Genomic DNA, 15345 nt, shown 5'->3' with positions numbered 1-15345 from the left:
TTTTGAGCTATTATAATAATGCCTAATCCTAAAAAATATCGTATGAAGGTGTTATGACAAACTCGCTGCTGACAAGTGACTTACAACCTAATGGAGAACGTTTAGTAAAATCTGTTATATACAAAATGCTGAGTTAAGCATAAGAAAGAAGAAATACCGAATCTGATAAATCCCTGCCAGGCTAGGTGGCAGCATGACGAGGTGGCAGCATGGTGGCAGCATGACTTAAGCAGAACCACACAAGATTGAGGAACATGAGCATTGGTGGGAAAAGGTCAGAAAAAAAAATTCTTGAAGAAACCCTGGATCATAAGTTTAAATGATTTGTTAACTTTTGGTAAATTTTCTGTTCTCATCTGAAAACAGAGCATAGTAGTACTGCTTGTGGATTTTTTAAAGAAAAATAATGGCTTTATCATAAATCTTAATAACTTGTCCATTTAGTTTATAAATAGTTGTTAGGTACATAGGATCAGAATTTTGTAAGTTGTATAAGAGATTGAGGTCTCAATCTTAAAAACAGTTTTCCAAGGTATACTATAGAACCATATTTATGAAGGAAAGCTATTTTGTGAATGTGAAGATGAGTGTGAATAGACCATTGGTTTAACTGTAAGTTCCTGTTGCCCAGTGACCTAAGGCCAGTGAGGAAAGGGTCACCTAACAAATGAGAGGACATCCCTAGTTCCTTAACTACTCTTCTGCACCTAAATTGATTTGGAACTAGGAGCACAGATGCTAACTTGAATGATTTATGTTACTTAATATTTCCTCTAGCAACTTGAAAGTTTCTTTCTTCCCCTAAGTATTAGCGTAGTGCCCAGAGCCTTCTCCACCTAAAGCGCCTGTCACACTGTGTTGTGCTGCCTGCTAATGTTTCTTCCCGTAGACCAGGGGTGTCCAAACTGCGGCCCGCAGGCCAACTGCGGCCCATGAGCCACTGTTAATTGGCCCGCAGCAAATTCCAAAAATATATAGTTTACTTAAATAAACCAGGTGAGGCACTACTTACTTCACCTCGAGTGAGTGGCCCGGCTGTTTCTGTATTTTACCGCGTGTGGCCCTTGGTGAAAAACGTTGAAAAATGTTTGGACACCCCTGCCCTAGAACTAAGCTCCATGGATGATCTGTAGAGCCTTCCCTTCCTACAGCAACGGAGTTGATATTACTCTGAGTAATCTGTATGTGGAGGAAGCTCTCCATAAGTGTTTTATGTAACATCTATAGGTATATCCACCTAATCTAGGACCTAGATGATCAGGTACAAGTATACAGGTGACGATGCTGCAGTTCAGAGAGGTGAAGTAACTTGCTCAGAGCTTCACAGCCAGACTAGGATTCAACTATAGAACTGTTTGACTTCATAGCCTGCTTTTAGTTAAGTGACATGAAGTTACAATGCTGCTCCACGTAAGGTTCTTAAAATAGCAGAGAAAGAAGATAGATTCTTGTAAAACACAAGCCATATTGGTCACATCTAAAGCTGGAGCTCTTGGAAGGACGGGAGGAAGGGGAGGGAGCTAACAGTGGAAACCATAGAACAAAAAGTCGACAGACATTTTTGCTAAGGAGGAGAAAACCTGTGCATTGAGAATTTTATGTACCATTAAATAAAGAATTGTAAGACATTACCACAGTTCTGTGACCTGTCGTTACTGGAGTTTACAGATTACGTTTCATCAGTTATCTTCTTGTCAGTGGTGGACTGCCCGTTTTTCCCTCTTACGGTGATTTTTTTTTTAACCTGCTTGTAGTGATTTGTTGAAACCTATCCCAATGAGTCAGAAAAATAAAATCTGTTCTTTCACCTCCATTTGTAGTTCATATTTGTCTTTCCTTCTCTGACTCCCAGTGCCCACACCCTTATTTTTGATAGTGCCTTAACTGGTAGTTGCTGTGGCATGACAGGCATTTCCAAATCTATTACAAAGTAATAAAATCACAAACCCAATGAAAGACTAAGACAGGTATACTTTCCTGTTTGTCACTCTTCTGGTCTCTTACTTACTGAAAAGAGGTCAATGATGGGCAGAGGAATGTGTAATTACACATTTTTAAATAGTTGGGGGTAAAGAAAAGAGTTAATACTTTACATATTAATGGTTGGCGACATCTCACTAAAGAACAATTTTCTTCCAGGTTTTACTCACATGTTTAAGCCAAGCTACTACCCCAATATTATTGTACACGTGATATTAACACCAATTTATGGAATTATTGGGAGAGCCAATAATTAGTTTAAAGACTTTAACAATTGTAAATATATTAAAACTAATAACTTTTAGCTAGAAATTGCCTCTTTTTCTCAATTACTTTAGTATCTCTGTTAAGGTATGTAATCTAAATTTGATTTGGAAAGAAGTTCATTTGGTAGAAGTGAAGTGCCTTTTTATGGATTTGATGCCTATGAAGTAATACTTCAAGTTTTTCAGTCAGTAACTTTGTAAATGGTATTTATCTTAAATTGATACATGCTGTGTAGGCAGGAGAAAGTTTTCACTGTAATCCACTTGACATCATCTATCAGTCCTGCTCTTAAAATTCTCTTACCCAGTTTCTATTTAAAACCCCAACTTGTCTCTGCCTTAGTAGTCAGTGTTGAAGTTTGTTTTGCCCTTTAACAATTAAAGTATTGTGTGCTACATTTTAGGTCATTCACCAGATGTTGCTATAGTGGTTTTGCTTGTGTCTGATCTGGGTTGCTCATTGTTTGGCAGATCTTTATGAAAGTCCTTTGTAATTGAGTTCACAGTGATTTCGTGTATTTGTAAATTACTATAATTGTTTCTGATGTTAGGTTTTGAAAATTTGTCAAATTTGTCATCATCCCATTTCTGGCCAGAATTGTTACCTCTGTCTTCTTTTTGCTCCTATTTTAAATTTCAGCTTTTCTGTTGTATTTTATTTATCCCTATAACTACTTTATATCTTTTCTAAGTTGTGACATACATCAATAAATAGTTCCACATAGATTTTTTTGCTTGCTCTGTAATTATGAAAAGAGTATATGAAAGTTTATTTAATATTGTGTTCTTCATCATTTTAGAAAGAAATTAACTTTCATTTCTTTCATCTGCTCTAACCCTCGTGTTAGATCCTTGTTCCGAGGATGTTTAAAGGCAATTTCAGGGCAGAGACAAAATTAGGGAGGAGCTTAAAGTATTTATTTCCTACATTTCTACCTTTCCTTTAAAAGTGCTCTGTCATCTCTTTTTTTTTTCAGACTTTGTTTAAAAGCTTTCCAAAATGTTAATTGCCTTATGAATAGAGGCGGGTTGGAATAGGTGAAAGAGCATGGGCCAGTCTTGGAAGAAGACATTCCTGACTTTCCCAGCTCCCAACCCATCTGCTTCCTAGTGGTCTCACCTTAGGCAAGTTACTTAACTGTCTCAGTCTGCTTTTTTTAAAGGAGAGAATAGAAGACTGTACAGAGTAGACATAAGGGTAACATATTATCTGTCACATAGGAAGTGCCTCGCAAAAGTTAGGCATCTACCATATCAAAGAATAGTCTACCAAAGATATTTGTTTCTTTGATTCTGTGTGCTCATCACTTCTCATGATTGGATAGCATAAATATAGAAGTAAATTGAAAAAATGTAATGACCCTAAAATATTTCCTCGAACATTTTGCCCAAAAGTAGGGTTTGACCTTTCTCCCACCTCACTTTCTTCCTTTCTCCCTAAGCCAGTTCTGTTTGATAAACCAGAATCTTTCCTAGATTGACCTTTACAAAACCAAATAGCCTAGTAAAACGAACCTGATAAACGAGCCAAGTAACTTAATACTTTTAAGTCTTGTTAAAACACCTTATATATAGTGACAACAGCACAGCCGTTACCAAGATTGCAAAACTTAATTATCTTTAAAATTGTATTGCAGCTGCTTTTCTAATATTACTTAATTCTTCCCTTTAATTGGTAATAATTTATATTTATTTGATAACCAAAATATTCTGAGAATTCCTGTGGCATACCAGTCAGAACTGCATTGAAGACATTTTATGAATACGTATTATAGTGTAAATTTGTTCATCAAAAATAGCCAGAAAAGCAAAATACTTTGTTTTTAATTCATTTCATTTAGAAAGTATATTCATATCAAAAATCGATCTATTAGTTTATTTTAATTTCCCTTTTTTATTTAGTAATGGTTTGATTGGGTAAAAGAGTCAATACCATTCTTATTTAAATTTGTATCTGATTTTGAAGACATACTACCAAAACTAAAATTTGTACTAGGATAACACATAATCGGTGCTAATAGAAAAATGAGAGTAAGTTACCTCCTTTGGTATAAAATAGCTTCTGCAATTAAAGTGACAGTGAAATTTTATACTTTATTTCCATAATTATAATTGAAAAGCTGTGAATCCCCGAAGCCTCTCTTTATGCCACGGAACTGCTCTGAAGTGTGTGTGCTTTTAAAGGCTTTACACATCAACCTTCTCACAATTACTGGGTAATGTTTTTGTGAAAATGGGTATTGTATCATTTGTTGTGAAAACTAGAATTCAGTCCTAAAAAGGACCTTCTTTCCTTGGTTTCCCGTGGATTAAGTTTCACTGGGGGTTAGGAGGCCATTTTGAAAACACCTGGTTTGAGGCTTTTTAGTGAGCTACCAAGATTTCCTCAGCTACAAAAAGAGGTGTGTCTCTGTGTTCGGTTTGTCATCTACCCCAAGGAATGGGGAAGCTGGCTTATGTTGACATTTGTAGCCTTAGCTAAAGATTGTCTAATGCCCTTTCCACTTTTTTTTTTAATTTTTTATTGGGGAATATTGGGGAGCAGTGTGTTTCTCCAGGGCCCATCAGCTCCAAGTCTTTGTCCTTCAGTCTGGTTGCAGAGGGCACAGCCCACCATCCCATGCGGGAATCGAACCCGCAACCTTATTATTGCGAGCGAGCTCTCTAACCAACTGAGCCATCAGGCCACTCCCTCCACTTTATTTCTGACTCTCTAACTTTCCACACTGTTGTAACAGCTCTCTAGAGATCCAGTACATGAATCAAATCCTGTGCTCTGCTTTTATCGTCTCCTCTAATTCTAAAACATGAGAATTAAAATTCAAGTCAAAACATTTTTGTGACTCAAAGAGCAATAAATTGGCTAGAACCTATTTCTGAAAATGAGTATTTCACGCTGAACATACAGAAACCCCTAGTTGCTCTGTAATTCCAGGAGCCAAGGATCAGCTGAAATAGGTAAAACAAGAAAAACCAAATTATAATCATAGAGCAAGGTAGAAAATTACTTTATAACCCAGACAGGCAACAAGTGTGAAAGCCTTTAAAAAAAAAATCTCTTTAAAAAAGCCTTTAAAAAAAAAAGAGGAACCATTTCTTATCCTTAAAAATAAATGGGAATATGGGTAGCTGGATGGCTCAGTTGGTTAGAGCGTGAGCTCTGAACAACACAGTTGCTAGTTTGATTCCCACATGGGCCAGTGAGCTGCGCCCTCCACAACTAGATTGAAGACAACAGGCTGCTGCTGAGTTTCTAGAGGGGCAGCCAGATGGCTCAGTTGGTTAGAGCCCGAGCTCTTAATAACAAGGCTGCCGGTTCAATTCCCGCATGGGATGGTGGGCTGTGCCCTCTGCATCTCAGATTGAAAAAGGCAACTGGACTGACTTGGAGCTGAGCTGCACCCTCCACAACTAGACTGAAGGACAATGACTTGCTTGGGCCCTGGAGAAACACACTCCCCCAATAGTCCCCAATAAAAAATAAAAAACAAATTTAAATAAATAGGAATACTGTTTCTCTATTGAGAGAAAGAAGGCTATTTTTGAGAGCTCTTTGAGTTTCCAAATATATATATACCTCTATTTAGAAAGCAGTTACTTTTTCCAGAAAATTTTATTAGCAGGGAACCATAAAAATTATCCTAATCTCAGTTTCTTCATGATGTAAATGAGAAGAGAGTAAACTTGTAGTAAACTTGGGGCAGATATGGGAATGGTGCCCGATTTTCCTGTCTTTTATTATCCTTCAGCTATATAAGCTTCCTTCTGCATTTAACAAGAGTCTCCACAGGCAAAAAAAAAAAAAAAAGATTAGCTACTTAATGGACAGAGAAAGTAGAAAACCAATAAGTGGTTTAATTTGTCGTAAATTTGCCTTGTTCCTGATCCGGATAATGCCATTTTAGAGAAGGAAATTTTACTTAAGTATGGTTTGCAAAAATTCAAAATGCATCACATAGCAGCAGTTCGTGAGGATTGTAACATCGTATTTTAGGGATAGATACGAGTTTTCTTGAATTCTCTGAGGTCATTACTTCAGGCTCTACAAGTAAAGGTGAACGTCTTGATTATAAACAGAATTGATTTATGGCTATACAGAGAATTAGAATCTGGAAAGATTGTTTGAAACTTTCTAATTTAGTTTCATTTTCAGATCTATTAACTCATCTTTATATTTTTTTATCCTATATCTGAAATGAGTCATAAAGCTTCGTTCATTTTCCTGTTTTCTTTATCTTTTAAAAAAATTACATTTGATATACATATAAAATAATATATGTAATGTGTATTTAAGTTATAAAGCATAATAGTATAATGAGCGTCTGTGACCCCACCACCCAACCCAAGAACTAGAGCATTACCGATGATTTGTGCCTCTGCGTGTTCCTTCCTTGACCCATCCCCTTGCCCCCATACCTTGCGTTCTATCCATTCATTGTACTCTTAAAGGCCATTTGCATTGTTTCTGTGTCTGCTATGAATGTTCCTGACCATGCCTGTTAGGATATTGTGAGTGTGCAACTTTGTAAGATAAAGCCAGATTGTTTTCCAATGTGGATGTACCAATTTATGTTCCCACCAGCAGTGTGTACAAGATCCCTTTGGTCCACATGCTCTCCAAACGAAGTGAGTAAAATGGTTTATTTTTGTGTGCTCTTCATTTTTTATTTCCCTCATTATTTATTGACCACGTTTATTTCTTCCAGTATAAAATGCCAATTTATGCCTTTGCCCATACTTCCACTAGGTTGTTGGTTTTTTCCTGATTTGTCGGCATTCTTCATATGTTTTTATACAAATATGTTTTTGGTTATGTGTTATGGATATCTTCTACCATTTTGTGACTTGTGATTTTTACCCTCTTTACAATGGCTTTTGACAAACCAAAGGTCTTAACTTAAAGTAGATTAAATTATCAATTTTATATTGTTCATGCCTTTTGTGTCCTATTTAAGAAATCTTTTCCACCCCAGCATTATAAGATTTTTGGTTATATTTTCTTCTAAAAGTTTTCAATTTTTTTGGTTTTTGCAATTCCAAATCCACCCTGAGCTGGTTTATTTATAGTATTATGTGAGTTAAGGTATCCAGTTTTCTCCCCACGTGGATAACCAGTTTTCCTAGCACCACGGTTTTTCCCTACAGCATTACTAAAGTATAATTGACATGCATTACTGCACATATTTAAGGTGTACAGTTTGACGACTTTTGATAATATGCAGACACCTGTGAAACCATCACCAAAACAAGATAGTAAGTTCATCAGCCCCAAAAGCTTTCTTGAGCCCCTTTGTATTCTAAACCCTCATTACCAGGCAGCCACTGATTTGCTTTCTGCTACTATAAATTAGTTGGAATGTTCTAAATTTGACATAAATGGAATCAAACAGTTTCTACTGTTTGTTTTCTGGTTTGTTTCACTAAGCATAATGTTTCTGTGATTCATTCATGTTGAATACATATCAGTTCATTTCTTTTTTTATTGCTGAGTAATATTCCATTGTATAGAAATGCCACAATTTATCTATTAAGCCATTGATACACATATGGGTTGTTTCCAGTTGTAGGCTATTACAAATAAAGCTACTATGAACATTCATGCACAGGTCTTTGTGTGGACATACAATTTTCATTCCTCTCAGGTCAGTACTTAGGAGTGGAATAGCTGTGTTGTATGTATATATACACATGGGAATAGTAAGTTCATGGTTAACTTTTGAAGAAACTAGCGGGCTTTTCCAAGGTGGTTATACCATTTTACATACCCACTATCGTGTGTGAGAGATCCATTTGCTCCACATCCTCACCAATAAGGTGTAGTTACTCTTTAATTTTAACCATTCTGGTGGGTGTGTAGTAGCATCTCATTGTGGTTTTAATTGGAATTTCTCTAATAACTTAAGACATTGAGTATCTTCATGTATTTGTCTGCCATATGCCTATTTTCTTTGGTGAAATGCCTGTTCAGATCTTTTCCCCATTTTTTCAGTTGGGTTGTTTGTCATCTTACTGAATTGTAAGAATTCTTTATATATTGTGGCATCAGGTTCTTTGTCTAAAACATGTTTTGCAAATATTGTCCCTCAATATGTGGCTTGCCTTTTCATTTATATAAGTGTCTTTTAAAGAGAAAAATATTTTGATTTTGATGAAGTCCAGTTTATTAATTCTTTAAAAATAATTTATGCTTTGTACTATTTAAAAATCTTTGCCAAACCCGACCATTAAGATTTTCTTCTTATTCTAAGAAGTTTTATAGCTTTTAGCTCTGATATTTAGGCCTGTGATCCATTTCAAGGTAAATTCTGTAGGTGTTGTGAGGTATAATGGTCAAGGTTCATTTTTCGTGACTCCATCCTTGGATCTGTTTTCTGTCTACCCACTCGCTTGATGAGCTTGTCTAATCAGGTGGCTTTGCATATCATCGGTATATTGATGTGTTCTGTTGACTCCCATTTTACATTTCCAGCCCTGACTGATATCCTGAACTCTATCCAGTCTCCAAAATGCAGCTCCCTACTCACATTTCCAAGTATGTGCCTGAAAGGCATCTGAAACTTCACTTATCCAAACTGAGCTGTTGAAATCCACCTCTCCTCCACACTGCCCCTGTTTTTCATTGTGCTTCAGTAAACTTCACATCAGTTTCTGTCTTTGAAAAGGAAATAACTGTGTCTCTTCTTTCACACTCACAACGCTTCTCAAACTCTTCTGACACCAGATGTGTGGGATTTTTTTCCCCACACTGACCAATTCTCTGGATACCAGCTGGGTATTCTACAGTTCAATTCAGTCTGACACTGCGGACACCACCACCACCACCACCTTCAGACACCAGTTGGAAGTCCAGGTTGTCACTTGGGCATCTTTCCACAACCCTCTCCTCAGGTCTGATCATTTCCTAGAGTTGGCTAACAGAACTCAGGAAAACAGTTTATTACTTGATAAAAAGTTTAGTACAAATACTAAAGGATACAAATAAACAGCCAGATGAAGAGGAGGTACACAGGGCAAGGTCTGGAAGGGTCCTGAGCACAAACTCCCCATGGAGTTTGGGGTGCCCCACCCTCCTGGCATGTGGACGCGTTCACTAACCCAGGTGCTCTCCAAACCCCGTACTCGGGATTTTTATGGAGGCTTCATTACAGAGGCACGATTGATTAAATCATCGACTGTTGGGGATTAATTCAGTCTGTAGCCTCTCTCGCCTCCCTGGAGTTTTGGGCTGTAGAGGTGAAAATTCCCAACCTCTAATCACAATTTAGTTCCCCTGGCAACCAACCCCCATCCTGTGGTTATCTAGGGAGTTTCCAAAAACCTCATTAACATAAAGTGGGGTATAGTTGAAAAGGACTCATTATGAATAACAGATGACACTCCTTTCACCCTTATAGCTCTGTGGCTATTGCAGAAACAGGGCAAGAGACCTAGTATTATAATAAAAAATGCCCCCATCTATCTTATCACTTAGGAAACTACAAGGGTTTTAGGTACTCTGTGCCAGGAATGAGGAAGAAAACCAAGTATATCTTCCTTATTATGAATCACAGTATCATAATCTTACTTCTTACAAGTTCCTAATCAGTGGATTCTAAATAAATGCAAGTATATCTCACTATATACAAGAAGTTAGTGTCGTTTGAAGATTTGACTGTCCACTAGGTAAACTTAGATTGCACTGAAACTGAATGAGTACTTACTCTGTGTCAGTGCGCTAGGTGGTATCTCGTGTCATTTAACCCTCACAACAGCACTACAAATTCCGTTTGGTAACGGCACCCCTGATAAACAGATACAGACCTTGGCCAATGAAGTTGGAAGTAGCCTGTGCCTGGTGTCACGAAGCAACTAGAAAGTGGTACAAGCAAGATTGGCACACATGCCTCCTGATTCCAGAGCTCTTTCTGGTAATTTCTATAAAGGAAGAGCACTAATAATGGGGATATGTAACTAATGACCTGATTAATAACAACACGAATTTGGGAAGGCTGTGACCAGTATCAGACTATGCCTAACGCAGGTCTTCCCAGAGAGGTGGAAGTAAAAGTTTTAAAAGATACTATATTACGTTTACTCCAAAACTGCAGTTAGATCTTGGGGCTGATGATAGCAGTTTCCCCTCTCGTGTTTGAATCTGTGCTCCCTAGCTGCTTTCTCTCTTAATTTCCCCCCTGACTCCTACCCTCCCCAGGTACAGGCTTTTCTTCACTTCCTTTATTTATCACCCACTTAGCCTATCCTCTCTCCAAACCTCTCCACCTTTAGATTTCCTCCTTTTCGCTGTGTTACCGAAAACCCTTATTCCTTGCTAGGAAACTGCGTTCTTAACCTTTTTCATAGATGTACCACTTAACCTTTTGCTGTATAACAAGACACCCAAAACTTAGTGGCCTAGAACAACAGTGACTTATTATTTCTTAACAATTACGTGGGTTGGATAGGTGGGTTCTTCTGGGTTCGCTTTCAGCTGGAAGGCCTGCTGGGTGCTGGGCACAGCTGGCGTGGACTGGTCCTCTCTCCCTGGGGGCTTTCATCCCGAAGGAGGCTAGACTGGGCTTCCTCACAAGGTGGTGTTTTCAGGCCTCCTTTTCTAATGTTACATGGCCAAGCTCACTTTCATTTGGTAAAAAACAAAATTCCACCGGGTAAATTTGGAGATCTAATTGGCTTTACTAAGTGATTCATGAATCAGGCAGCATCCCATTTAACAACTAGAAGAGTGCTCCAAGGGGTCCATTGTACAAAATGGGAGGATTTTATGTGCAGGAAGAGCGTGGACTAAGTTAAGAGTGGATTATTTCAGGCAAGGATCCCTTCCCTTAGGGGGTCTTATCAGGCAGATTACCTCAATAGAATGATCAGGAAATTTCAGATTGATGAGTTTAAAATTCCACTCCTGGGAGAGGCTGAAACTGCAATTAGGGTAAGTATTAAATCCAGGTTTGGTATCATGGGCTTTTAGCACAAGCGAGGCACGCCATCTTGAGTTTGTGGGGTTTTTTCTTTTTAACACATTGAGGAATACTCGCCAAGGGTGTGGATATTGAGAGAGGTGATTCTTTGGGGCCATTACTGTAACAGTCTACTATATATAGAATACTTCACTCACCTCCTAAATTACCATCTAGAAACCTGCTTTTCCTGTAATTATCCTATTAACTAAATAATTGCCTCTAGGTTGAGTCTGATCATCCTTTGAATATCCCCCGTACCTCAAAACCAGGGGTCAGGGTAGGTAGAGCTCTCGTGTCCCAATGTTCTCCAGCCTATCTTGGAAAAACCCTCTTCTCTCCATAGTACGTGCGGTTTTCTTAAGTTCACTTGATGTATTTCTACTACCCATTTATCACAGTGATCATCATTTTGTGCCTTACTTACCCTCGTGTTCTTGTATCCTTGTACACAGTGAAATGTATCCTTGTATACAGTGAAATGTTTAGTTGTGGTCCTTGCTGCAACTGGCACCAAAGGTTTTCGTTTAGAAAGCTTGCAGGCCTCAAATGCCTGACCAGATAAATTCAAGATATACGTCTTTTAGTTCGTACAGATATTGTTAGTTTTCATTGCTTCCTGCTACCTGGTGCTCTTAAACTATATTCCTGCCAGAAACTTTCTTTGTCAGAGGAGGAGAGAACATTCCTTTTGTTTTTAACAACTTCTACATGAACAGCAGCACCAGGCACCCTAAGGTTTGAGGAGTGAGAGGTGAGCCCAGCTTCAGACGAATCCCTAGGGTGTCACTGCGGATCTGGTTTCTTGCCTCCCCCCTCCCTTTCCCCATCCCCTAAGAGTGTAAGCTCGTGAGGAATGGGTTTTTTTCCTATATCCCCAAAACCTAGAACAATACCTGGAACATACAAGAAGATAATTAATATTCATTGAATGAATAAATGAATGGGATAAAAAGATATCTAAAATATGTCAAGTAAAAACCAATTACGAAAGTGTGCATAGTGCAGTCCATTTGTATTTTTAAAGATTGTATAAAATTTCTCAAAGGATACACCATAAAATGTTTTGTAGTGATCCTCTCAGTTGTGAGGGGAGGGCAATAAGTACAGAGAGAGGATCGAGGATCGGGAGATTTTAATTTATAATTTTGAGCATATGTTATTTTTATAATATGTTAATTTTAAAAATAAAGACTTTACAAATCAAAAATATCCAATATAAACATGTTGTGTTATTTTCTTCATAGAGGTAGGTAGATGAAGAAATGGTTTGAGAGACTATGCATGTGTGTGTTTATGTGTGTATAATATAGTAATTACAGATGTCATATATGTAAAATGTTATATCCTATTTTTTTCACTTAGCACATATATCAGACATTCTTACAGCATTAAAAATTATTAAAGTTCAGTTTCAATGAAAATTGGATTGGATGGTTAAATAAGAGTATATTTTGTACTTTCTCTATCAAACATTTTACAGTTATAAAGAAGACCCCTGGAAACATAAGTCTTTGTGATGCTTTGCTGATTTCTTTAAGAAAGATTCATAGAGGTAGTGTTATTTGGTTAAAAACATACTCCTGATATCGTTACAAGAAATAAACAATTGAAAATAACTGAGATTCATGAACCTTAAATAAATTGGCTTTCTGGACAGCACTTCCTGCTGTTTTCTTGATTCTTTGCAGAGAACTGCAGTATTTAGAAGTATAGTCTGCTCAGTTTTACATAAAGTTAACTTAATGATGTTCATACTTGGTATGTAGCTATATGTAATATAGCCATCATTTATATATAATTTTCCCTCTTCAGTGTTTGATTTTTAATAGTCTTAGTTTGAGAGGAGATTGACGTTTTTAATTAATGCCCTCAATAATGTTTAAAAATGGTTAACAGAGTACAAGTGTGCCTCAGAGATATCGCAGGCTCGGTCCCACACTCCACAATGAAGTGAGTCGTTAGCTTTTTGCTGGTGAAGGGTTTGCCTTCACTTTGTAAAAAATGCAACATCTGTGAAGTGCAATATCGTGAACCACAGTAAAACGAGGTATCCCTATACGTATTTAGCTTCTTAAACTGACCTATTCCCTTTAGGGAAATTAAGTCTTCAAAGGCTCAGTGACCTTGCAAAGCAGTGTACTGTAGGTGTGCGTGAATTAACTTTGTATTATTGAAACAGCTTTTCCTGAAGAGAGAGACACTAATTAAGACATGTAATAAATCACCTTATATTTCACTGTCATTTGTGTTAATGCTTGGTCTTGTAACTCTGCCCTGTTCACAGGTCAAAGTATTGCACAACCAGCTGGTCCTTTTCCACAATGCCATTGCCGCTTACTTTGCTGGGAATCAGAAGCAGCTTGAACAGACACTTAAACAGTTCCATATCAAATTGAAAACTCCTGGAGTGGATGCCCCATCTTGGCTTGAAGAACAGTAAAATCACTTCTGGAGAAAAAGAAAGAAAGTCACGTTGTCATATTTCTAAACAAACCTAATAAGAATTAAGCAGAGTTGGGGAAAAGAAGAAGGGGTGACAACCATTGTAGAGATTCTTGCACAAACAGTTTTAATTTTTTCCCTTTTTCATATTTAAAAAAAAAACTGTTAAATTGGATGGGAACATGGGTGGTTTTAATCTAAGCAGAATTTCTATAATCTGAACACAAAAATTTTCCTTTTTGAGAAATCCTTTTGTATTGTGAGGGTTGATGGCTATTTCTGTAGTTTGAAACCATCTAATGTAGATTTGCACTAACCAGATAAAAATTCAAGGTTTTTGGTCCTGGAAATGATGAGGGCCAGTTGTAACTTTTCCAAAGGGAGGTTTACATGATTTATATCAACATCAGATATTTTATATATGAATATATTAAACGTCTTTAAGAGATTCATTTTCATGTATTGTCTTAAAGAAAAAAGAACCTATTTTGCAGAGTAAAATTATATGGTGTCCTTGCGGCGTCCACGCAGAGTGGCCACTCTAATGAATGATTGGCTTGTGGAGTTGTGGCAGATACCTTTTTAAAAATGAATCTGTACCACTGTAATTTTGTTTAGACTTTTTTTTTTTTTAAGACGCAGGAATCACACTGTCATTTCTATGAGGCATTTGAGCTTATGGATTTGCATTATCCAAAGTCATAGGACGGTTGTGTTAGCAGTTTCGTTTGATTCATAATGAAACCTGCTTAAGAGAATTTTTTTTGACAGGTGGATTTGGGAATAGAAATTCTTGATGGTTCCTAGGATAGAAATCTGTGCTTAGAAAGCTAATTTTTTGGTAAATTCCATTTTGACAGAAGTGAACTCCTAGACAGCTTTCATTGACTTCCATATGTAACAATACCAGTTAAGCCTTAAATCACAGATATGTGCCTTCTCAGATACAGTAATTCTCATTCAACCAATGTACATAATCCTAAGGAAATCCCTTTCAGATAATGTACAACATGTCTGTTCCTTCCTTGGAAAGGAGCACTGTGTATACCTGTTGGGTTTCTTTGTATTTGTTAAACCACGTTTAGGGTTTATGGTGAAACCAACTTTTGAATTTGCTGTTTGGTTTTTCTTCGTTCCTCTTGTGGAATGGGAAGACAGGGGGATTTTTTTCATTTGAGTAATGGAAAAGCATATGGGCCATTGTGGTGGCAACAAGAAGGGGATTGATGAGACCATAGCTGTCGTAGTTGCTCAGCACTGTTTTTGTGGTGTGTGGTTGGCCTGTCAGCTTCGTGGTTGTATCAGGAACGTAATCCTTTTTAAATATAAGTTCTTCTGATTTTTGTCATAGATTTAAATTAATATTTTGAGAGGTATCCCTTCATCTGTTCATTTCTTTTGTGTTGAAATGAAGTACTTAAAATTACTGTTATACACGAACTTTGTGGACTGTAAGATTTGTTATATATGTTCAAATGCCTTCTAGCTGGCTTTTAAAATAATATGCCTGTTTCCAGTGCTTAATACAGTGTAATGTGATTGTAAATCATAAACCTGTTTTAATCATTCCCTCCTGTATATTTGTACTCAGAGAGCCTTATTTTATTCTTCCAGCAGAATTACTACTTGTGATAGTGCATTTACATTCCCCAGAATGTGCCTCTGGTGTGAATTTTGTATTCTTATTAAAAGTGTTTGCTGCA

General features: G+C 37.2%; 1 protein-coding gene across 7 annotated transcripts in view; it reads left to right on the top strand.

Moving 5' to 3' along the window:
* Nucleotides 1–15345, top strand: part of ARFIP1 (ARF interacting protein 1) — an 82959-nt gene extending 67614 nt beyond the window's left edge. For all 7 annotated transcript variants that reach the window (XM_019722679.2, XM_019722663.2, XM_019722648.2 and 4 more), the window contains one exon: nt 13485–15345. In XM_019722679.2, the coding sequence (XP_019578238.1) occupies nt 13485–13640 (156 nt within the window). In that variant the 3' untranslated portion in view covers nt 13641–15345. The remainder of the gene's footprint in view (nt 1–13484) is intronic.

Source organism: Rhinolophus sinicus, linkage group LG07, assembly GCF_036562045.2.
Source record: "Rhinolophus sinicus isolate RSC01 linkage group LG07, ASM3656204v1, whole genome shotgun sequence".
Taxonomy (NCBI): domain Eukaryota; kingdom Metazoa; phylum Chordata; class Mammalia; order Chiroptera; family Rhinolophidae; genus Rhinolophus; species Rhinolophus sinicus.
The sequence above is the reverse complement of the archived record's forward strand: the minus strand, read 5'-3'. Positions and strand labels throughout refer to the sequence as shown.